Consider the following 26,229-nt stretch of genomic DNA (forward strand, 5'->3'; position numbering starts at 1 on the left):
GCCTCCCACAACACTCAGCTAGTCTTTTTATTTTTTGAAACAGAGTCTCACTGAGTTGTGAAGGGCCTCGCTAAGTAGCTGAGGCTGTCCATAAACCACGATCCTCTGGTCTCTGCCTGCTGGTATTACAAGCATGCACCACCAAGCCCAGCACATCCCTTACTTATAATGAAATCTTTCTAGCTACAGAATCTCCAAACTCCCACATGTGGGACAAAAATAGAAAAGCTGGACTTCCGAAGATGGCAACCGAGAAAAGCAGCGTTTATGAGTCCTGCTAACACTCGAACTCTATTACAACAAAATCAGCATTTTTCATAGCCAGAAAACACTATCAGCAGAGAAATAAAAAATGTAAACACAAGGGACAGAGAAAAAGACTAGAAGAACAACCAGAGACCAGAAAAGAAATCAGGCAGCATTGAATCACAGCACCAGACTCCAGAAAAGAAAGGTAAACATGGAGCTGAACTGAGCAGCTGCTGGTCATTCAGGTGTAATTCAGCAGTTCTTTCAGCACAAAGAACGTCTAAAATTCCCAGTGGTCAAGCTCATCACGCCTTCCAGGGACTCAGAACAGAGCTTAAAACCAGAAAAGAAATATGCCAGCCTCAAGGCTGAGAGCATGGCAGCGACACCATATTGCCAGCAGCAGCAGGGAGTTCACCACGCCCACGACAACTCCGTATCAGCACGCACAATAACTGTAAGTGAAATTGCAGCCCCTACAGGAGTAATCCCAGAACTGCACCCCAGGGACATGCGCAGCTTTGATAATCTCTCTGGGTCTGAGATTTTGCAGTCCAACCCAGTGAAGGAGTAGTGGTGGCAAAGATACCACACTCTAGTCGCAGCTCCCTGTGGGAAAACACCCAGCTTGGCACCCCCATGGTCTCTCATAGCCTCGATTAACTCCCTGGGTCTGAGACTTTACGATACAACCCAGGAAAGGGGTAGTGGTGGCTGAAATCACCACAAACTCGAGATCCAGAGCACCCTAAGTGAAGTCGTGGTGAACCAGGATAGAACCCAGAGAAGGCACAAACTTCTGAAATCACTGGAAAGAGGAACAACAATAGAGCAATGAACACCCACAACCAGAAATTCAGAGATCTCGAGAAGATCAAATCAGGAATATAACTGTAGAAATAATACAGGACCTTCAAAAGAATTTAAAGAGAGTCTAAAAGAAAAAAAAGATACAATCATGGAAGTAAAGGCATCAATTCAAACTATAAACAACTGATTAGACCACATGGAGATTAGAATCTCACTCCTAGAAGATGATTACTCCAAAAACGAATGCATAAGTTATAAAATAGGAAAAAAATCAGAAAATAGGAATCTGATATTGAAGAAATATGGGCCCATTTTAAGAGAGCTAACCTAAGAATAATTGGAATAAAGGAGGAAAAAGAAGGTGAAACCAAAGGGATCAATAATATCTACAAAGAAATAATAGCAGAAATTTTTCCAAACATAGAGTAAGAGGTCGATACACAGGTCTAGGAAACTTACAGAACTCCCTTTAGACAGGATCAGAGAAAAGGGTACCTACGCCACATAATTGTCAAAATGACCAATGTAGAAGCCAAGCAGAGAATCTTAAAGGCAACAAAAACAAAAGGCCAAGTGACTTTCAGAGGCAAACCAATTAGAATCACTCCAGACTTTCCAAACCAAGTCATGAAAGCTAGAAGGGTGTGGAGTAACATATTTGAAACTCTGAAAGAAAACAACTTCCAGCCAAAAATTTCCTACCCAGCAAAACTATCTATCAAATTAGATAGGGAAATAAGAAGCTTCCATGACAAACAGAAACTGAAGGAATTTATGTCTTCAAAACCAGTGCTAGAGAAAATACTCAGAGATTAATTACAAAGAAGAAATAGGTAATACACACCAGAACCAGAGAAACAAGATTTTCCATCCAGCAGACAACTAAGCAAAGAAGAATAAACAGTATTTCAAAGAAATAAAATCTTAACATGTTAGGAATTAAAAGTTATCTCTCAATAATCACACTGAATGTTAATGGCCTCAATTCCCCAATAAAAAGACATAAAGTGGCAAAATAGATTAAAAAACAGAATCCATCCATCTGCTGCTTACAAGAAACACACTTTTACAAGAAAGTAATAAACTCAAGGTAAAGGGCCGGAGCAAGGTAATTCATGTTAAGTAGCCATCCTAACAAATGTGAATTAGTATTTTACTATAGTTTTATTTGTATTTCCTTAATGATTAGTTATATTATGATAATGAGTGATAATCATTTGTTTATTGGTTATATAAATATCTTTGGAGATTCATTATTTTAGTCTTTTACTTATTTCTAAATTGTATTGTTTGCTTTTATTGTTGCTAATTTTAGGATTTATATTTGGAATATTAATATACCTTCAGATATAGCATTTGGAAATATTTTATCCCATTCTATCAGTAACTTTTTATTCCGTTTACAATGTCTTTGGATGTACAATATTTTTCTATTTTTATGAAGTTTGCTTATTCATTTGTTGTCTGTGCCTTTGGAATCATATCCAAGAAATCACTGCCAATTTCAATGAAATGAAGTTTTATGACTCATGTTTTCTTCTAAAAGTTTATAGTCTTAAGATTTATATTTAGGTCTTTTATCTGTTTTGAGTAAATAATTGTATATGGTGTTAGGTAAGGGCCCAATTTTATTCTTTTTCATGTAGTTATTATTTTTAACAATATTTACTGAAAAGATTAATATTTCCTTCACCAAATGTTCTTGGAAACCTTGTCAAAAATAACTTGGCCATATATAGAAGAAAAAAATATATCAAAGTTAATCAGGAAACCAAGCATGGGAAGGAGGGAGAGGGAGGGAAGGGTTAGGGTTGGGTAGGGGCTGACTGGGTGATGTGTGCATGTATATCTCCACAAGTTTTTTATCCCATTAAGATGTATGACTACAATGCACCAATAAAAATTTATTAACAAAAATTAAAAATAAAGAAAAAAAATTAAAAAGCCAATATTTCTTCTCATTTTTTCTGGTCTTCAGCCACCTCTTCTTATGTACTAAAGAACAATCACAACTGGGTTCATATCTGTAATCCTAGTACTTGGGAAACTGAAACAGGTGGATTGCAGGTTTGAGACCAGTCTTAACAATTTAGCAAGACAAAAAGGGGCTAAGAGTGTAGCTTAGAATGCCTCTGGAGTCAACCCCTAGTGACCCCCCCCACACACACACAATCAGCTACTCCTCCTTGTATACAATGTAGGGATTTTCTGGAGTTTCTAAGACATAGTCCATCTGTAGCACAGGATAGCTTTTTTATTCAAACCAATTCTTATTGGTCTGTGGCAAGCAAGTAATGCCTTCCACTAAGGAAAAAAACTGAAATATCTGGTTTCTTAAATATTTTGTTGAGGAATGTTGAAAATACTTCTTGAGAAAGCAATAATAGCTTTGAGAGTGATCATATGTATGTGTCTAGCATAAAGAATAAGGAAACAATAAGAAGAAAAGACATTTCAAACAAACTTTAAAAAGCATTTCAAACAAACTTTAAAAAGCATTACCTAGCTTATTTAGAATTATGATTTTTCTACATTTGTGATTAAGATGGAATAAAGAGAGATTAAAGCAAACAGGAAGTAGTCTGCAAGTACTACTGTAATTATGCTGAGCTCTGAGCTACCCACACTATCAGAAGTATCATTAACTGGTATCCATCATTATGTATCCCAGGAATGATTGCATATGACAATCAAGTGACATGGTTGTCAAAAACCTACCCCGTAGGAGTTCAGTTATGTTTAAGAACTAAGGTGACCTTTGTTCCAAAGTGGGTGGGAAGAAGGAAAAGAAGCCATAAGGAGAAAACAAGGAATAAATCTTTGTGCATCTAACATTCCAACATTCCACTCTAATACTATGGTTGACACAGCACTGTGTTTAACATTAAGGCTTAGTTATTTCTCTCAGCTACTATTGAAATATTAAGTGTCACAACTATAGCCGGGTGTGGTGGCGCATGCTTGTAATCCCACCATTATGGAGGCTGAGACCAGAGGATCACAATTCGCAGCCAGCCTCAGTTACATAGAGAGGCCCTCTGCAACTCAGTGAGACTCTGTTTCAAACTAAAGAATAAAAAATAGGGCTGGGGGTATAGCTCAGAGGTTGAATGCCACTGGGTTCCAGCCCCAGACCGCAAAAAAAATTAATTAATTAATTAAAAATAAATTAAAAATAAAAATATAACTGTAAATATACATTAAAAATTATACAAATTCAGCCAGGTGTGGTGGCGCACACTTGTAATCCCAGTACTTGGGAGGCTAAGACAGGAGGATCACAGGTTCAAAGCCAGCCTGAGTTACTTAGTGAGGCTCTCAGCAATTGAGTTCGATACTGTTTTCAAATAAAATATATAAAAATACGTCTGGGAGTATAGCCTGGAGGTAGAAATCCCCTGGGTTCCATCCCCAGAACCATACACAAAAAAACAGTTATACAAAATTAAATTTTATTCATTTCAATTTATCTCTAAATTCAAATAATTCTAATTTGCTTTTGCTTTTCATTACTATTCCTTTTCCAAGCATATTAAGATATGTGTTTATATATGAGCTAAATTTTTATTTTAGACACAAATTTTAAATCACAAATTCACATGTGCTAGATTATTAAAATTAAAAATAGGTTATGTATGCTACTATTCTCTAGAGTTAAACATATAGTGTGGATTCTGTTATCACAGACTGCCCCCTACAGACATTTACATCTCCCAGCCTAAATAATCAATTGAAGGCCAAAAGAAACTAGAATCAGGATGGGGGATATAGGTCAAAACTACAATTATTTGCAGTAGGTAGGCTGTAAACTTTGAGATTTAATATATTGTATGAGTATTATAGTTAAATATATTTTATACTGGGAATTTACTAAAAACTAGATTTTAGCTGCTCTGTTCACACAAAAAATAATCATATAAGATGATAGATATATTCATTTGATTATCAAGTATTGTTTTACTATAGTACTCAATTAAATATATACATTTATACATGTTGTTTTTTTTTTTTTGGTGGTACTGGGGGTGGAACCCAGAGGCTTTCTACCTCCAGGCTATACTCCCAGACCTTTTTCTTATATTTTATTTAGAAACAGGGTCTCATTAAGTTGCTGAGAGCCTCACTAAGTAGCTGAGGCAGGCTTCGAACCTGTGCAATCCTCCTCTCTCAGCCTCCCAAACGCAGGGATTATAAGCATGTGCCACCACTCCCTGTAATATATACAATTTTTTTTACAGCATGTCTTAAATACATTGTTGGTAAATTTTTTAAAATTTTTTTATTGGTACATTGTAGCCAATTGGTACATCATAATCGGATACAAGACTTGTGCAGACATACATGCACATATCAAAAATATTAAAAAATAATTTAAAATGAGTAGAAATCATGAGAGCATTAATCTATCCCACTCAGTCCCCCAAAATATTATAATAAAAATTACTCTCACCAGGAAAGTAAAGTGAACACTAAAGTTCATTTTGACAATAAAACCAGTGCATCTTGACATGAATCAACTGTCCATTTCTTTGGAGCTCTCTTAGAAATATCTCTCCTTTAGAATATGTTCTCCCTCTCATTCTCTCTCATACACGAAAAGAAAGATATACTTGAAAGTAAATTTCAAAAAAGATACTTTATTCTACAAAAAGTGAACCTTCAACTAACATTTCTTCATGTTAGAAGTCTTAAAATTCTTTTTGAAGAGAAGGTATGAGTTTTAAATTCTTAGAAATAGAATAATAATTTTAAAAGACAATATGAGAGAATCCTTATAATGTTGAAATATAGGGATTTCTTTAAATTAAAAAGCACTTATCTTAAATAATTAATAAATTAATAATAAAACTACAGCCTATGTACCAGGAGACAGCATAAAGAATGAAGACAATTTACAGACTGAAAGAAAAGGTTTGCAATACATACAAGTAACAGAGAATATCTAAATAATGCTTACAAATTAATAAGAAAAAAAAATGGGCAAATGACTAGAACAGGTACTTCATCAAAAGAAGAAAGCTGAATTGGCTAAGCAGTAGGTCTGTCAGGATGTTTTATTAGAATCACTTATTCTTTACATGCTAATAATATTCTTTTATATAATCATTACTTAATGAAACCATTTTAACACAAGACAGGAAGGAAGGAAGGAAGGAAGGAAAGAAGGAAGGGAGGGAGGGAGAAATATGGAGAAGAGAAAGGAAAGGAAGAGAAGGAAGGGCAGGAGGGAAGGAGGGAGGCAGGCGGATCTCCTTCCATAAAGCTGGTACCTTTAACGTCAGGTCTGATGTAAGACAGCAGATTGAGCTCTCCTGGATTCTCAAGCAGTGTCCAGGCGGCTCCTTCTAATCCCAACTGTTTTGCCCTTTGGGCTTTGGTGCCTTTGCTCCCAGTTTTATAGGGAGCAGACTAGGGAAAAAAAGGCAGAAAATATATAGGCTTCAGTTTTTAAAAGTGAAAGGTAAAACCAGAATGCACAATTAGAGGACACACTGAAAATGCTAAAAATATTTTTTTCAATCCTTTCTTCTTCTTTCAAAGATGAATTCATATTAACTAGCTAATGCTGTATGAGTATGTTGTGCACTTTATTATTCACACTTTTCCACATGCTTAGTTATTTGTTTGGTGTTATTCACCTTAAAAACTTACTGCCTGAACTACAAGACCCTATTCTCAACTCAAGCAAACTTCTCTAAAAGTCATCTACTCATAATGCTCCTACTTCTTAATCCACATTCATTCATCAACCCATTGTCATCTGGCTTCTCTTCCCACACACCTTGCTGAAATACAAATTACAAAATATACAGTTTTTCAGTTCTTATCTTGCCAAACCTCCCTGCTGCATATAACTATTGATCAGTACCCTCCTTCTAAAACTCTCTTCCCTACTGTTTGATGTACTATGACTTCCAGATTCTACTCACACTTCTCAGACCATTTTTGCATTATCTCCTTAGGCTCTCCCTTCTTCAACCACACTTCTAAAGCTGGTATTCTCCAGTGGTAGATCCTGTCCTGCTCATTCACAAACTCTCCTTGATTGAATTCTTCTATTCTCATAGCTTCCAGTACAGCCCTCCCACAGTATAAATGAAGGACTGGTTTCAGGAATGCCTTCCCTTCCCTTCTGGATATCAAGATCTGAGTATGCTTGGTTTCTCATACAAAATGTTGCAGAATTAACATATAACCTGTGCCTCCTCCTGTACACTTTAAGTCATCTCTAGATTGCTTATAATACCTAAAGCAATGTAGACACTAAACAAAGAGTTGTTATACTGTATTGTTTAGTGAATAACAAAAAAAATCTGTACATACTCAATACAAACAAATTATATTTCAATTATTTTTGAGCAACAGTTGAACAGGAAGCTGTAGTACACAAATCACTGGAGGAAAAACTATACCAAGTACAGGCTGAAGACACCCATTGCCTACATCTACGGTTCAGGCTTCTCCCTTTAGCTTCACATTTGTATAATCTACTCTTATTTCCCATTCAACTGGGAATTCAACTCAAGGATCTAATACAAACAAGCACTTGATAAACATTTTTTGAATATAGGATAAATACTTTGATGAATTAAATAATGGTGGCTGATTACTTTAGCTTTTTATGCCTCAGTCTTCTTTTTTAGCTTTTTATGTCCCAGTCTTCTCTAATTATAAAAAGACCCAAATCATAATATATTCAGGTATTACATTAAAAGATGAAAAGAGTTCCTTACCACATGTTCTAGTTCTTCAAAAGTTTTGCAGTTCAGCAAGGCTTTTAACAAGCAGTCAGACATCTTTCCCTCCTTCTTAATTTTCTGGATTGTACTATGAACCTTCTTTGCAACCGCCCTAAAAACAAAAACTTTTATAATATACAAGATCTGTACATCAAAACTTTCTTTTTAAGTCCATCTCAAATTTACAGAAAAGTTATAAGTAAAGTATAAAGATTCTATTTTCCACTGAATCCATTTTCTACTGATTCATATGAGAATAACATCACCCCAAATACTTTAGTGTATAGTTACCATAAATGATAATCTTCTACAAAATTATTATAATCAGCTAATCCTCAAATCTCATTCAAGCTTTACCAACTGTGTCCATAATGTCCTCTGTAGTGGATTCACTTCAGAATCACAGGCTGCACATAGTCGCCAAGGTCTAGTATCCTTCAAGCCCAAACAGTATTTCAGGTTCTCCTTAATTTTCAAGCCCTTAGTTAATCGGAGTGTGATAGGTCAGTTATTCTGTAGACTGTCCTGAAGTCTGGGTTTCTCTGATTTTTTCTTACACTTAAATTCAGGTAGTGTCACTTTACTGGAATGTCATAAAGGTGACTGTTCTTTTCACTACATCCCATTAGGTGGCAAGTGATTTGATTTGTTCCATTACTGATTTTGATTACTTGATTAAGGTGACATCTGTTGGTTTCTTCAGGACAGTTACTCTATTCCCGTTGCACTTAATAGTTAATTTGTGGAGAGGTACTCTGAGACTATATAATTATCCCAATTCTCATTAAGCTTTTAATTTATTCAGATTTATTCCTATCACCATAGACTCATGATTTCGTTTTTATTTAGTGGTTAGAATCCACTGCTGTAATTTACTTTAATGCTCATATGTCCAGATTTGGTTTGAAGTAACCCCTTTCAGCTAGCTGTTGTATCTTTTACATGTCCCCATCATTCTTTATTCTTTGCCACAAGATTCATTCTTGTTCTTTCCCTGCCCAAGGGCTGGAATCAGAAATGGCACTCAGAAACCAAGTTACGGAGACTAGGTATGCTCAGAGGTATGGGAGTATCACTGTTCAGGATGGGCATACCTAGCACCCACTAAGTGTTTCTAAATACCATTCTCTGCTAGAAAGAATCAGAATTCCATGTATAAAACACTGAATACGGGAATCAATTTAAAGGGGGGAAGGGGAAAGGAGGCCTACAGCAGTTTCCTCCACTTTATAATGGTTTTTCCCTGTGAATATGCAATTCTATTGTTACATGTAGTGCTTTTCATACTGTTTTGTTACTATTTATAGCCTCTAACTAATATTGGTAATGCTAAAAATGATGGGCAAAAGAGATGATCATATAAATTATTAATAGCAATTAAAAGAAAATAGTTAAATCTACGTGTATTTACATATTTCCAGTACTGGGGATGAAACCCAGGAACATTTTACATTTTACCTACCCTCTGAGCTACACCCCAACCCTATATTTTAGTCTTTTTTTTTTAATTTTTGAAACAGTGTCTCAATGAGTTGTGAAGGGCCTTGCTAAGTAGCTGCGGCTGTCCATGAACCTCAACCCTCCAGTCTCTGCCTCCAGAATGCTGGGATTACAAGCATGCACCACCACACCCAACTTATATATTTAAAAAAAAATACCAAAGGAAACTAAAGGAAAGAATCTGCAGTCTTTAAGTTACCTAATTTATAGTCCTAAAACTGTTTTCAAGGGCTAAAGGCTACTAGGGTCGTTTTGACAAAAGGCCTGTTGGCCTTCATATAAGCAAAAAGAGAAAGCCGGGCGTGGTAGCCCAGGCTTGTAATCCCTGCGCTTGGGAGGCGGAGACAGGAGGATCGTGCAGGTTCGAAACCAGCAGCACTGGCTTAAGAGACCCTGTTTCCAAAAAAAAAAAAGTATAAAAAATAGGTCTGGGAGTGTAGCCCAGAGGTAGAAAGGTTTCCAGGAACCCCAGTACCACTTAAAAAAAAAAAAAAGAGAGAGGCAACTTAGATAAAATGCAGGGAACTTTTCTTACTATCCAAACCTATACTATACTATTTAATTCACTTTCTAACAGCAACCCATACTAAGAAATATATTTTATTTTACAACCCATTATGTACACATATATATGTATATGAATGTGTGTATATAAATATTAAAATGTATCATGAAACAGTATCTTTACCACATATACTACACTTGCATATTTTCTATTCTCTATTTCATTTTTTAAAATGGACTGATTATTGGCTTCCCTTCTCATATACAGGTAGCAATTAAAAGATTAAAAGCCAATGCCCGGCCTGGCATAGTGGCACATGCTAAGATGGTAAGATCATAAGTTCGAGGCCAGCCTCAGCATATGAGCAAAACCCTGTCTCAAAATAAATATATATATATATATATATGTATATATGGCTCAGGATGTAAGTCAGTGGTAGAGCACTCCTAGATTCAATCTCCAGTACCAAGTAAGAAAGAAGACTAGTGGTTTAGAGAAAATATTGAACTTTAGAAAAAAAAGTAGAGACCATGTCTCATTACCAAAAATAAATGTCTATTCTGGAAAAAAGTTTTCTAAGCTCCAGTCAAGTCTTCCATTTATGTCAAGGGCTATTTCTCTACTCATATTCAGGGTATTCTTCTATTAACAGAAACCCAAAGAATAACAGAAACCCAGAGAATAAAATCCTTCAAAAATGTTTTCTATAGAAGAAGAAAATAATAATCATAAAATAAAATTTTTATTTGTCCTCCATATAATAAAATATTGTTAGAATACTTATAACATTTTTAACCAAACTATTCTTGTGACACTTTCCCTAATTTTAGGTCCCCAAGTCCTCAGACTTTCTTTACTACATTGCCTTCAATCATGTAGAATGTTTACTTCAGAATCTGCAATATGCTAGCCTTCCAGATGTGCTCTGTGGATGTATTTGTTTGCTCCAGAAATTCTTTCCATAAAATCTCAGATTATCAGCTTCTTTAAAGAAAGAAACAGCTCTAGCAAACTGTGCAGACAAACTTGCATGTCAGTGATCTACAGTAGTTGAGTAAGGGCTCTCCTCTTAGAGGAGACTTGTAATCTGCAGTCCTTGTCCCCAATCATATGGCTGAATGAGAACAATATCACAAAAAAGTATCCAACAGGATACTGCTACACCAGAAAAAAAATTAAAATTCAAAACATTCAAAATCTGGCTTCTACTGAATGCTTATAGTTTTTGCCATAATAAAGTTAAAAAAAAACTGTTGAGTCAAATGTACTTTCCTAAGTTTCTGCCTAATCATTTCTATGAGAGATGACAGACCCTGAGGCACACACTTCCTCCACAAACCGCCTTCCTGCTGATTCATGACCAAGCTATGCACACACTCACCAGCAGAGGGACTCCATACACCTCCAAAGAAGTAAAAAATAGAGCTGACTTTCTCTACCAAAGGAGGACTATATTCAGATTACAATATTTCTAGAAAACAAAAAACTGGGACTGTTAAAATGTATTGCCATTCACTTCCTCCCAGTTTCTCCTGGTTGGCTTACAGTTTCCATCCCCTCACATTAAGCTCCTTCCCAGGTTTCTTACCTCAGCTCCTCTAGGGTTTGTCGAACTTCTCTCAAGGAATCAGCATCAAGATTATTAATAAGCTCTTTCCGATAACGTATAATGAAAGGAATTGTATTATCATCATTAAAGAGACGAATGATGTTGGCACAAACCCAAAGTTCAATATTAGTTTTTTCAGATAAAACCTACAAATTAAAAATACATAGTGATTATGCTGGGCGTGGTGGCGCACGCTTGTAATCCCCACGCTTAGGAGGCAGAGACAGGAGGATCCGGTAGGTTCAAAGCCAGCATCCTGGCTTAAGAGACCCTGTTTCCAAATAAAATATAAAATAGGTCTGGGAGTGTAGCCCGGAGGTAGAAAGGTTCCATCCCCAGTACCACCAAAAAAAAAAAAAAAACCATAGTGATTTAAAATACTGAAAATTAGGCATCTAGATTATAATAAAGAGTTTCATATATAACATTAAATAACATTCTCCAGTCACTTAGAAGCCACTTGCTGTGTTTTTTTAAAAGAAAAAACATATAAGCCGGGCGTAGTGGCGCACGCTTGTAATCCCCGCGCTTGGGAGGCAGAGACAGGAGGATCACGCAGGTTCGAAGCCAGCCGCGCGCGCTGGTTTAGGAGACCCTGTTTCCAAAATAAAAATGTAAAAATAGGTCTGGGAGTGTGGCCCGGAGGTAGAACCCCAGTACCACCAAAAAAAAAAAAAAAAAGAAAACCATATAAATTACATATCTGTATTATCAATAATTATGATAAAATAATCATTTCACTAATTCAAAAAAATCCAGTCAAAACCACTGTGTCACTCAAGCTGCACAGTGCTCCGTGAGCACTTTTAATACAGCACTGGTGCTCTTTCCATTTCTCAAAGTGGTAGCAAAGATCCAGCTAGAACCCTGTCAAGCATGAATGCAAGGATAGAGCATTTTTAATATTGCCAGTGAGAAGGTAAAATGGTATAACCTCTGGAGGAACAGCAATTTGGCAACTGTTATCAAAATATACAATGCCTAAACTTTGTGGTAGTTGGGGTTGAATCCAGGGGCATTCTACCTCCAAGCTAGACCCCCAGCCCAATTTTATGTGTTTATTTTGAAACAGGATCTCGCTAATGTTACAGTTAAAGATGTTACAGTGAAAGATGAATGTTACCGCTTGGGGGTGAGGGTTGCCATTTAGGGGAACAGTCCCTGGGGACCTTTGTTAGACCCCCCAGAAAGAATTCCCCTCAAAAAAAAAAAAAAAAAAAACAACCGCAGGTTCTTGTCCTGAGCTAAGGATAAATATGCAATAGCTTGGGTTCTGGCTGAAGATTTAAAGGAGTTTATTAGATAGAAATACAGAAGACAGTTACAGCCCCATGCCATTCAGGAGTGGCATGGGGAGGGGTGTTTCGAAAGAATTCACTGAAATACAAGACCTGGAACAGCCTTTTTATAGACACAACATCCCCCATCTTGCTTTTTCCTATGTAACTCTGACATAGGTAAAGTCCCTCCTCTTAATTTTCCCACTGAACTTCAGTCTATGCCCAAGTTTCTCATTTCCTGAAGGTGGATGCCCTCCTCCCATCCAAACTGGATGGGAATTATTATGTAAACCTGTCTTTAGAATGGGGAAGTCCTAGCTCCCCTTCTTTTTCCACTTGTTAATTACCTTTAGCTAGGTTAATTTATATTAGAAAGTTGCCTGCTTGGCAGAAACCAAGTCCTTCCACAGATCTGCCCCTCACTCAATTTTTGAAATATATTTATTAATAATCAGAGCTTTTTCAAATCTTCCTAGGCCATTCCCAATACTGGCACAGCTAAAGTTGTTGAGGCTGGTCTTGAACCTGAGATTTCCTGTTTCAGCCTCCCAAATACTAGGATAACAAGCATGCACCACCACACCCAGCCTGACAATGCCTAAACTTTGACCCAGCAATCCTACTCTTGGGAATCCATCCTGACATAGGCACCCCTCTAGCATATGCACTATTTATTATATATACATATATATACACATGTATAATATACATATTATGTGTATATATATATGTGTGTATGTGTGTATACACATATATAATATGCATATTATATATAATATATTAATATTATATAGATTTCTTTAAAACCTATTTCTAGCATAGTAAAAGACAGCAAAAACTAAGATTGGGAACTTAAACTTTGATATGACCACACAGTAGAATATTGTGGTTACCTGCCCTTAGTTAGCAGCATGTGGCTTGATAGTACTTGACCCCTAAATCCTACTACACAATAATTATTTGGTTCATGTAATTCGTTTCATAAGAATTAAAAGCCAGAAAGAGTAAGCCAAACAGCATGAAGCTCAAGATCTGGGCCCCAATACAACTTCCTCCTATGGAAAACTACAGATTTTTGAGACAGAAACATGAAGCTGTAGCTATTTCTCTATGAGGCAGATGATGGTGCTAAGAGAATAGCAGAGAGACCTTTCAATGCACTGACCCGAACTTTCCTGTTATGTAGGTCAATAAACCTCCTCTACTATTCAATCTAGTTTGACATAGTTTTATCTTGTTGCCAAAAGCACTGTAATCAATGGCCTCAGCATCACCGTGTTCTCTTTCACATCCACTACTCTGTCATCCAGAAAACAATGAAACCTTTAAGATGTCTGCTCTCTCCCCTCAAGCTCCTTTTCCACTAGTTTCTTTTATCTGAAGACATTAACAGTTTGTTTTTGTCACTGTTGTTCTCTATGTCTTCCACCCAACCTCTCTGTGTGACGACTAATTATATTTCTAAAATACGAGATAAACCAGGCCTCTTAATTTTTTCTTTTCCTTTTTGGAATATAAATACACTAATTTTTATCTATCTAATGGTAAAAGTCCAACTTCAATAGCATAGTTTCAAAATCTTTCCCCAGGTTGAGCCCCAGACTTTCCCTGTCCTAGGAGGAGTTAGCAATCTAAAAAGGAAGACAAAACATTAATGCAAATAAACACAAATAGAGCCAGGCATGGTGGTGCAGGCTTGTAATCCCAGCATGCATTCGAGAGGCTAAGATGGGAGGATCGCCCTTCACAGCCAGCCTCAGGTACTTAGTGAGGCCCTTTGAAACTCAGTGAGACCCTACTTCAAAATGAAAAATAAAAAATAGGGCTGGAGGTGTAGCTCAGAGGTAGAATGCCCCTGGGTTCCATCCCCAGTACTGCAAAACACACACACACACACACACACACACACACACACACACACACAAACAAACAAACAGCACATGCCTGGAAGTAAATAATACTATGCTTTCAGAGAACAGAAAGTTCTTCCTGGGGTAATAAAAGGAAGCTTGCTGCAGGGATAGCATTTCAGTTGGCCCTTGCAAGATAAGCAAGATTCTGAAAGATAAAGATGACAGGTGGAAATGACAAAAATGTTCCCCATTTTGGAACTGTACAATTATTAGAGCAATCCATGGGCTCCCACTAAACTAGATCAGCTATTGCTTAATACAAGGAATCTAAGACAGCTAAGATTCCAGACCCACATATGAACAGTACTAGGTCCAAATAAATCCAGATGGCATTATATATGTTAAGGGAGGATATATGGCTGCTTATGTAAATTTTCTCCCTGAAATTAAAGCTAAACAACCAGTCATCACTTTGGGGTCTCCAAATCACCAAACTTCTTCTATACTGATTTAGTCAAAAACATTTATTTTGACTCATATTACATTCCAATAGCCATATTAAATCAGCAATAATCAAGACATAAAAACACCAAGTCCCAAGGCCGAGTGGGTAGAGTATTTGCCTAGCAGGTATGAGGTCCTGGGTTCAACTCTAGCACAGCAAACACACGTGCTCACACACCCAATATCCCTGTTCCCAAAAGCTAAGGAGGACAAATATATAATTAAAATACAATATGATTAGCCGGGCGTGGTGGCGCACGCTTGTAATCCCCACACTTGGTAGGCAGAGACAGGAGGATCACGTGCTGGTTCCAAGACAGCCATGCTAGCTTTAAGAGACCCTGTTTCCAAATAAAAAGTATAAAACAGGTCTGGGAGTGTAGCCCGTCGGTAGAAGGGCTTCCAGGAACCCCAGTACCATAAAAACAATTTTAATTAATTAATTAATTAATGGATAGAAAGAAATAATATTAAGGGCAGTCTTCAAAAGAAGATGGAAAGACCTTGAGAACATTATGTTAAATGAAATCAGCCAAGCACAGAAAGGGAAGGGATGTATGCTTTCTCTAATATGCCCAAACTAAGCCGGGCATGGTGGCGCACACTTGTAATCCCAGCATTCGGGAGGCTGAGACCTGGAGGATCGCGGTTCGCAGACAGCCTCAGCTACTTAGTGAGGCCCTCTGCAACTCAGTGAGACCCGGTTTCAAAATAAAGAATAAAAATTAGGGCAGGGGGTGTAGCTCGGAGGTCGAATGCCCCTGGGTTCCATTCCCAAACCCACAAAAAAAAATAGTAATAATAATAATAATAATAATAATAATAATAATAATATAATAATATGCCCAAACTAGAGAGTATTAGGGATACCAAAAGGACTCCAGATAATGGAGGGGAAACCTCAGCAAAGCTAGAAAGGAAGGGTAGGAGAGGAAGAAGGAGGCTGAGGTTAATTAATGGAGGAGCTACATTCCAATATGTGTCTAAGAGTGACTGTAGCATGGTCAATCTGGACACTCATTGTTGGGGGGAGGGGAAAGGAAAAGGCGGGAAGAACCAAGCATTGTGCAAATATATGCCATTTTCAATATGATCCACATAAAAATTAAACATAATATATAAAAAATAATAAAATATAAAAAGGGCAGTCTTGAGTTGTTTTATTAACCTCTAAGACTTAGATATTTTTGTGACTGTTGTTTTATGCTAATATCTGTATAGACTGTTATGTTCTAAATACTCTTACATACTCAATATTAACTAACTTAAACTATATGAGATAGGTAAGATAGTTATTCTCATTTTACAGAAACAAAAACTAAGGTCCAAGGAAGTAAACTGCCCCAAGTCCCATAAGCTATATTACCTCTATCTTGACAGGTGTCATGGAGCACACTTGTAATCCTAGTACTTGGGAGGCAGAGACCAGAGAGTAGCATGTTTGAAGCCAGTCTCAGCAACGTAGTGAGGCCCTTAGCCACTTAGCAAGACACTGTTTCAAAATTAAAAAAAAAATAAGCTGGGCATGGTGGCGCACGCTTGTAATCCTAGCACTTGGGAGGCTGAGACTCCCAAGTGCTAGGTAGCCACTTGCCCAGCATAAACAAGATCTTGGGTTTGATTCCCAGCACCACAAAAAAAAAAAAAAAAAAGGAAAAACAGAGGCATCTCCAAAGAAATACCTATTCCCACAGTTAAAAAATTCAAACATCTGATCATCAGCAAATACAGTATAGCCTTAATCATCCAGGCACCATCTGCACGTCAACAAACCAACAACAAAATTAAATGACTCTCAAATGAGCAGAACTGAGAGGATTTTCTATTCAGAATCACTCCCAAATCAGCAATTGTACACCTTCTTTCTGAAAAGCTGCTGATTCCTGCTGTTCTCTCTAACCTTTTCTAGACACTTATCATATAGAAAAGTTTCCTTAAAGCATGCAGAAAAAAATCTATGCTGCTAGAAATCAGAAGCACGGTTACAGGAGAGAAAAGGGGAATTAGGAAAGGGAGATTCCGTTGTTTCTAGACCTGGAAGCTGGTTACCTGGTAATACTTTTGAATATCCTAACTGTATAGTTGAATTCAATTTTCCCCATGTATGTCATACTTCAAAAAATGTTTTTAAAGCCAAAAAAATGCTACTAGCTAAATTACAGTAACAAAAAATACTATTATAATTTATTTAACTTCCTATCTCATGGGATGAATAAGTAATATCTACCTAGTGTTCTTCATTTAAATGCAGAATTGCAGTGCCGTGACCAGCTCAGACACTGGCCACCGTTTCCTCCCACTTCTTTCCCCTCTTTTGTCATCCCAGGCATGGTACTCACCGACAAAACCCCACACTATCTCTTAAAACAAAGAGGAAAATGGCTAATAAAAAGGGGTTTGCTGGGTTTTTCTAATTTACCAAATGTTACTAAGATATACATAACTGCTCCACTCCCTATGCCCAATATACCCTCAAAACAAAAACCATTCAGCAAACATCATAACTGTAGAGCAGTTTAATATTCTCAAAAATTGATTACAGTTGGTCACAGCTTAATATACTTACAAGTTCATGGTGTTTGTAACATAATTGCATAGTAATATAATGGACTTTAACACAGTTTGAGAGATAGGGATGAAATAGAGTGGGCTTGAGCCGGGTGTGGAGGCGCACACGTGTAATCCCCGCGCTTGGGAGTCGGAGACAGGAAGAGCGTGCAGGTTCGAAGCCAGCCTCGCTGGCTTAAGAGACCCTGTTTCCAAATAAAATTAAAAAAATAGGTGTCTGGGAGTGTAGCCCGGAGGTAGAAGGGTTTCCAGGAACCCCAATACCACCAAAATAAAAAAAATAAAATAGTGGGCTTTTTTTTTTTTTTTTGCAGGTCTGGGGATGGAACCCAGGGTCATTCAACCTCCAAGTTACACTCCCTGCCCTATTTTTTATTCTTTACTTTGAAACAGGGTCTCATTAAGTTATGAAGGGCCTCACTAACTAGCTGAGGCTGTCCGCGAACCGTGATCCTCCAGTCTCAGCCTCCCGAATGCTGGGATTACAAGTGTGCGCCACCACGCCTGGCTGAGTAGGCTACTTTGGCTCAAGAAATCTAGTGATTCCTAGTCCCTGATCAGAAAACAGACACAAAATATGTTCATATGTAAAGCCTAAAAATAAATCAACTGTTAGTTATGTGGTTTCCCCTCCCCAAACAAGGTGATGTTTCTGAAAAAGCAATGCAGTCTTCAGAGTTAAGAAACACATCTAAAGAAATTGGGCATGGTGGCACACACCTCTAATTCTAGTACCGAGGAGGCTGAAACAGGAGAATCATAGGTTTGAGGCCAGCCTCAGCAACTTAGTGTGACCTGTTTCAAAATAAAAGATAAAAAGGCTGGGGTGTAGCTGGGAGGTAGAATGCCCTTGGGTTCTATTCCCAGTACAATAAATAAATAATACACCTGAAGAAAAGAAACAGAGGACCAAGGTATGATGATAGGCAGAGGCCATGAGAAATAGCATACAAAATGAGAGAAATATATGACATTTCCAAATTTTTTAGTTAGTATTAATTTCTATATAATTTCCACTGATCATTTCTTGCTAACTAGGTACTAGTCAGGATTTCTCAAAAAACATGGACATATATTTTGTGGCAGATAATATGAGTCTTATAGATATTTTATTCAGTCTGTTCCTTCTGATTTTCTGACTTGGTGCCACTGAATCTCACTCCCTTTTCTGTTCTTCCAACACTGCTATTGTTCTCAACCATGTTTGGAAAAAAGAATATGGTTTTAAGACAAAATTATTTTCTCTCCGACAGATTCCCTTGTTTATGGAATTTAAAAGTGCAGGTAAGGAAATCCACATGTGCTGTAAAGATTGCCTATAAAAGTTAAAGTTAAGAAAGGATGACTGCATTTGGTTAAATATAAAGAACCCAAACATGTAAATTCATGCTTAACAGTTTCCCATTCATACTTAACACTTTAAGGCAATGCCCTTAAATGTGCCTGAAAACTGCTGGGATTAACAGGCTGAAATCAAGTTACTCAAATAAGATGGCAGCTCTAAAAACCACCTTCCCAACCCACACAAGCACCCAGATTCCCTAAGAACTGGCTTTTAGTCATCAAAAATCACTTCCAATATGGAGAGAGAGGGAGAAAATGCTGGAACTGAAAGGAAAGACTAGTCCACCTATATTTTCCAATTAGGCAAAAGGCTTTAAAATGTTTTTAGGACCGTAAAATGAGGTAACTTGCTTCCACAGGACATGGCTATAGTGCAATGGACACAGCTCTCCAGCTCATAAAAGAAGCTCTTCTTTGCTTGTCTTCTGCCACTCACCCTCTGCAGCTGGGTACTTGTCTCTCAACATACTTTTCTCTCCTCATGCTACTTGACAAATACTCTTACCTTTCTCTTGGAATGTATTTTCCAAAAGGCTTTGTCTAGTGCTATCTTACTGATAGTACAGAATTCATTACTAAACCCTGATAATTTCCCTCATTAAGAAATAAAAAGTTCAGGTTAACAAATTTCATAATAACCTTTTTCCTCTCAAAATCTGAAATCAAATTTAATATTACCTATTAGAGAAAGAAAAAAAATCTATAGAAACCCTTGGTACTGGACCAGGGTGAAAATACCTAGGCCAATTTCAACTAACCAGATTCTCTTCCTGCAATTTGGAACCAGAATGAGGAATGAGCTGGTCAGTCTATGTAACTAATAAAACTAATGTCAAATGAGTTGGGAGTTATCATCGTCTATCCTCTGCAAAAAAGTATAGAAGTCTAGTAAGTTTTCTCTTAGTAAATCTGACTTACTAAGAGTAAATAGTAAGTCAGAGGAGCAACAGAAATGGGTTATTCTGAACCCAAGAGAAGAAAGCCTAAAGTATCATCTTTGGGTCTTCATGGGTTTCCAATTTCTAATTTAATTCTTGTGGGACACTTGATCACATTCTGCTCCTTTTGTTCTTTGAAAGGCTACCATGTCTTCAGTAACAAACTCTTTTCTGCTTAAGTTCATTAGAAGTAGGTTTGTCTTCCTTTGTAACAAAGATTAAAGGATAGAGTGAGAAGTATCCTAGAACAAGTAGCTCTTAACTGTGAATTATTATTAAGTCTCAAAAATCAAAAATTTATAGGCTTTGATATCTCCCTATATACTGTCAACTACTAATGTGTATCTATGTCAATAACAGAAATAAGCTCAAAAGTGTTAGTAAAGCCAGGCGTGGTGGCCCACACTTGTAATCCCCGCTCTTGGGAGGCGGAGACAGGAAGATAGCACAGGTTTGAAGCCAGCCGCGCTGGCATAAGAGACCCTGTTTCAAAAATATAAAAAAGGTCTAGGAGTGTAGCCCAGAGATAGAAGGGCTTCCAGGAACCTCAGTACCACCAAAAAAAAAAAGTGCTAGTAAAGGGAAAGGGACAGGAAGTGGGACATGTCCAGTTGCCTCTGCACATCTGGAGCCAAGGACTCCATATTTTTAAAAAAGCTTTCAGGGGACAGGCATGATAGAGTACACCTATAGTCCCAGTACTTGGGAGGCTGAGACAGGAGGATATAGGTTTGAAGCCAGCCTCAGCAATTTAGCTAGACCCTCAGCAATTTAGCAGTCTCGGCAACTTAGCAGGATCCTATTTCAAAATAAAGGGGGTGGTGGGTAGCTCAGAAGTAGAAAGCTCCTGGATTCAATTCCCATTACCAAAAATAAGGAAGCCTTCAGGGAAATCTGGTACAGATCTGACCCACATTTTGAAAACACTATCTTATAAATCTATACAAATAAAAGAAAAAAAAAGCATAGAAAGGAGTCTAATTATAGTTTCTATAAGATATCTTGTACTATTTAATTCAGGAACAAGAGTGAGAAAAAATCTGTGATATAGCATTCTATTCCTTAGAGGGCCAGAGAAAAGAAATATGATGACTAAGTTACTGGTGACATTCTACTAACAGGTAATAGAAAAGACAGCATTGGCAAGATAATGCTCCTCCAAAGAAAAAAGGTAGACCAGTGCCAGACTAAAAAGTTATATTAGATTCAGCAGAGGCCCTATGGTCTACAGCAATAAATCACAACATGGGAAGAATGTACTTACCAGAATCTCCATAAAATAGACAACAGGGAGGAAGGTCTCCCCCATCTACCCTGAAATGGTCCCAGAATGTCTTGGGGCAGGCAAACCTTTCATAATCATTGCTCATGAGTCACTTTTTAGGTTCCCTCTACCATGCCCAAAGCAGCCAAAGGAAAAAGAAGAAAAGATCCAATTTCTCCTGTAGTTCAAGATATTCTTGTACCTCATATTGGAATTCTCTCATTTTTTTTCTTTATGTTGAAAGAGTCTCACTAAGTTGTGGAGGTGTCAGGCCCCGTTTATAGTATATTACATACATTCGGGGTTAAACAGATTCATGAACAGCCAATAACGTAATCACCTTCATTTCTTTTATGGACAAATTCAAAACAAAAATTGAACAACCAAGGACCCAAACTGTTGGTTCAATCTGTCTACATAGTGTACACATGCTATACTTTGGGTCTCAAATGTTTCCCAAAGGACTATTTATAAAGGGTTGGTCATTAGCGGTGTACCCTTGGGAGGTACAGCCTGGTGGGAGGTCTTAGGTCATGGGGGCAGGTCCTCAGAGCGGGGATGGGACCCTGGCCCCACTCTTCTCTCTCGCCTTGCTTTCTGGCTGTCATGAGGACAGCTACTTTCTTATGCCATTGTGTGTTGCCACAGACCCAAAAGCAGTGGGGCCAGCCAGTTTGGGATTGAAACCTCAAATAAATCAAAATAAATCTTTTTATTTTGGACCAAATAAATCTTTTGGTTCAAAAGATGAAAAAAAATAAATCTTTCTTCTTTATAAGCTGACTTATCTCAGGTATTTCTTAAAGGAACAGAAAGATGACTAACGCTACATGTACTAAACACTATGAGAAAGACCCACCTTGACTGAGTAAACAGCTTACAGAATGATGGTAAGTCACAACAGAACAGTATAGTGAAGGAAAGCATCAGTAGCCAAAGCCTCCAGAAATTAATGGCAAACTTTAAAAGGAACTGAAAGTTCCCAACCATTCCTTTAGCCAGCACAAGCCCTATTCCAGTGGGAAAGAAAGCAACTTTAAAAAGTAGAATAAGATCAAATGGTTGCACATACCTGTACTATGTCCCAGTTCATTTCTACTTCCTCATTAATACTGTTGGCACTTGCTGGGAGCTTGACAGGCTGAGGACACATTTCAGTCTTCATTTTTTTTAAAGGGGACTGGCCAAATGTGAAGTCATCTTCACTCTCTTCTTTCTTGTGTGTGCCTTCCCACATGGCGCTTGTTGATGGTATCTCTTGACTGTTACTCCCACTCTCTAAGTTGTTGGCTTTGCTGGTTTCTTCATCAACTTCCAGCTTTTTGGTCCTTTGAACTGAATCTTTCCGTTTTCTCTTTGCTGTTTTCAGTTTCTGTGCAGTATCCAATTTAATTTTTTTCTCTTCTAAATCAACATCAGCAATAGCCACAGAGCTATTCTATCAAACCACAAAGAGAAAACATGAGAATTAGAAGAGACAAACTAATTGCCCTTGAATACTACAGAGAAATTAAAAAAGAACAAATCATTGATAGAATATTCTTTGGAAGAATCTCAAGGGAACTAAGTTGAGTGGGGAATAAAAACACTCTGAAAGTTATATACTGTATAAATGCATTTGTACAACATTCCTGAACAGAAGATTAGTGATTAGTGATTGCCAGGAGTCAGATGAAAGGAGGAGGTGGAAAGGAGGGAGATGTGGCTCTAAAAGGGCCAAGCTAGGGGTCCTCATGATGATAGATATGTAAATCTATACATGTGATAAAATTGTATAGAACTAAATACACATATAAAAATGAGTCCAAGTAAAACTGGAGAAATCTAAATAATTGTATTAATATCAATATTCTGATTATAATATTTTACTATAGTTTAGTTAAAATAACTAAAGTTTTACTATTAGGGGAAAATTAATAAAGTATACATGAATCTCTCCATGTTATTTCTTATAAGTGCATGTGAAAAATTTAGAAATAAAGTTTAATTTCTGAAACTGAGTAAAGGACAGGTCTACATGCCAGAAAACCATAATTCAAACTTACAGCCGGGTGTGGAGGCGCACACTTGTAATCCCCGCGCTTGGGAGGCTGAGACAGGAGGATCACATGGGTTTGAAGCCAGCCTCAGCTACTTAGTGAGGCTTTCAGCAACTTAGTGAGACCCTGTTTCCAAATAAAATATAAAAAATGGTCTGGGAGTATAGCCTGGAGGTAGAAAGCTTCTGTGTTCCACCCCCAGTACCACCCAAAAAAAAAAAAAAAAAAAAAACCTTACACTTAAAGTCAATCATTTAAGGAGAGAAGAGTAATATTCACACACTCATAAAACTCAACGGGCTACACCTGCCATGTCCTTATACAGAAGGACAGAGAATAAAAAACACAAAATGACAGCAGGCATTTTTCTTTCATTGGAGTCCACCCAGCAATCTACACAGGTCAGGTATCCAGGGACTATTCTCTGCATTCCCACTGCCCACTCCCCCAAATGACAGCTCAGCTGTGAAGAAAGAAGCCCTGACACTCATCTTGGCACTGGGATAGAGTGGTAAGTAAGGTAAAGACCCTGCCTAAAGGAGCTTACAGTTTCACCTGCTAACCTATTCCCACTGTATCTAAGTGATGTGAGTAGCACAATCATGAACAAACACTAAAGTAAATTTCAGTCAAAATTCAATCTTCTCTCCTACCAAATATTTTTTCCAGAATTACTATTAAAAAATTGAGAACTATCATAAGGGCTACCCCATCTCGATGACTACCTACTACTACTCTCAGGTGAACTTGAAAGTGCTATAGGTTAGATAGCCCTCTGATTATTAAATTTACTCAAAGCATAATGGATCAGAACAGAAATATGAAGAGAATATGACACAAAATCTATAAAAATTGATAATAACTTAATCAAATGAATTGGCATAACTAAAGAATCTGTCAATCATAAAGGGAATTGTCAGCCACACAGGAGCAGGAAAAAGAGAACAAAAAAAAAGCAAATATGATAAGTATTCTTCTAATTAACATACAAAAGAGAAGAAAGCTTAGAAATAGATGCCAAGTAGTCTGGTCCCAATCCTAAGAGAACCCAACTGTGAAACAAATTTCGGACTTCCTTAGCTCCATGTAACTAAAACATTCAGTTGTCACTGTGACACACACAGGACCTAGGCAACAGTGAGCACTTGATAAGCCCAATGAACTTATCCAACTCTCCTTTTCTGAGTCCATGCTCATCAAGCAAATTTCTGATTATTTAATTCCCCGCATAGTTCAACTTCCAGGGAAAAAAGGTAATTGCCATAAAAATTTTGAGTTATGATAAGTATTTCAAAGTAATAATTATTAAACTAGCTTTCTCATTGTATACATCACTCTTCTGCGCTTGGCTGACATCAAAACACCTATGAGAAGTACATCGGTTCCTGAAGGCTGACTTAGAAGCCCAGCTCCTTTACCCAGTGTCTGTGCACTGTGAGTAATCAGCTTTCTGATCTACAAAATCAGGATAATAATAGCACCTGCCTCACTGGTTCCTGTGAAGAATAAGATTATAAGAGTAAAATGTTGCCTAGATAACAGTAAGCACTAAATTTTTGTGAATATTGCCATCTTTATCTCTATTACCATACACCCATCTGACCTTCTTTTTTTCTACCTCCAGGCTACAATCCCAGACCTATTTTATATTTTATTTAGAAACAGGGTCTCACTAAGTTGCTGAGAGCCTCACTAAGTAGCTGAGGCTGGCTTTGAACCTGCATGATCTTCCTGTCTCAGCTTCCCAAGTACTAGAATTACTGCATGTACCACCACACCCGGCCATCTCACCTTCTAAGAGAAGAAAAAGGAAACAAATGAAGGAACACATGGTGGGAAATTATATGAGGAACAAGATAGGGGTAAAACTTAGTAGTATAGGGCTCATCTAGTATGCAAGAGAGACGAGAGAGACGGAGGGGGAGAGAGGGGGAGGGAGGGAGGGAAGGGAAGGGAAGCGAGGGAGTGAGTGCATGTATGTCTCTGTGTGTGTATCTGTGTTATTAAGACCTATATGTGCTGCCTTGAAGTTTTTATCATTTGCATATTTTGTCCTACTCTATGTAAGAAGAAAACAACATTCCCAATCAGAAAAACACTTTCCCCTTCCTCCTATCTAGCTATAGCACTCACCAGCTCCTCTTTAACCACCACATCCTCTGAGCCTTCGGTGATGTGTGGGATGTTCTTCTTCACTCGAGGTGCCCTCTTTGGTTTGGATTCCTTGGGAGCAGGTTGCTTACGGCTTCTGGGGACTTTCTTTTGAGGCTCCCAAATACTGTCTTCCTTGTCGTCATCTTCAGAGGTAGATGATCTAAAAGTAAATTGACAGAATTTCCAGGAAAAACAAAAATAAATGTCAAAGATAAGAAACAAACACACATTTCTTAAAAATTGATAAAAATCAAAGTTGTCACAAGCTGTGAACAGTTATTGCTTAGAATTAAATAGAGTTGATCAGAAATCAACATAAAAATACTCTTCCTGCAGCATACACTATACATCACAGACCTCCCCACTTTTCTCTCGCCTGACAAATATGTGCATGCACACCTTAAAGACACAAAAATCACTTATGAACTTAAGTAATTTACTGGGTTATGTCACACCACAGTCATTGTGAGCTTTTCAACTTTAATGATGAAAAGCACTTAAGCTCCTAAGTACTAATCAAATTCATTTAAATTGTTTTAAGGTATTTAGTTCTGGGAGTAACTGGGATACAAGAGGGACTCCAGATAATGGAAGAGAAACTTCAGAGAAGCCAAGGAGGTGGTCTAAGGGAAGGGGAGGAGGAAGACTGAGGCTCATTAACAGAAATATTACCATCGGCTATGTGTATATATGTGAATATACCAACGTCAATCTCAGTACTTTGAACTGGGAAGGAAAATGGGGTCACCAAGTGCTGTGTGCATGTATGTCATTGTCGACACGATTTATATTATGATGTGGGACTATAATGCACCAATAAAATCACATTATAAGAAAAGAAAAAAAGTTATTCAATTCAATGAAAGGAATAG

General features: G+C 37.5%; 1 protein-coding gene across 1 annotated transcript in view; it reads right to left on the bottom strand.

Annotated features, from left to right (window-relative positions):
- The window catches only part of SRBD1 (S1 RNA binding domain 1), a gene marked incomplete at both ends in the record, with an annotated part of 233,384 nt that overhangs the window by 203,803 nt on the left and 3,352 nt on the right, over positions 1–26,229 (bottom strand). The window contains 5 exons of the mRNA XM_080711612.1: positions 6,330–6,468; positions 7,794–7,911; positions 11,393–11,559; positions 22,237–22,602; positions 25,337–25,517. Of these exons, the coding sequence (XP_080567738.1) occupies positions 6,330–6,468; positions 7,794–7,911; positions 11,393–11,559; positions 22,237–22,602; positions 25,337–25,517 (971 nt within the window). The remainder of the gene's footprint in view (positions 1–6,329; positions 6,469–7,793; positions 7,912–11,392; positions 11,560–22,236; positions 22,603–25,336; positions 25,518–26,229) is intronic.

This window comes from Muscardinus avellanarius, assembly GCF_963383645.1.
Source record: "Muscardinus avellanarius genome assembly, chromosome: 15".
Taxonomy (NCBI): domain Eukaryota; kingdom Metazoa; phylum Chordata; class Mammalia; order Rodentia; family Gliridae; genus Muscardinus; species Muscardinus avellanarius.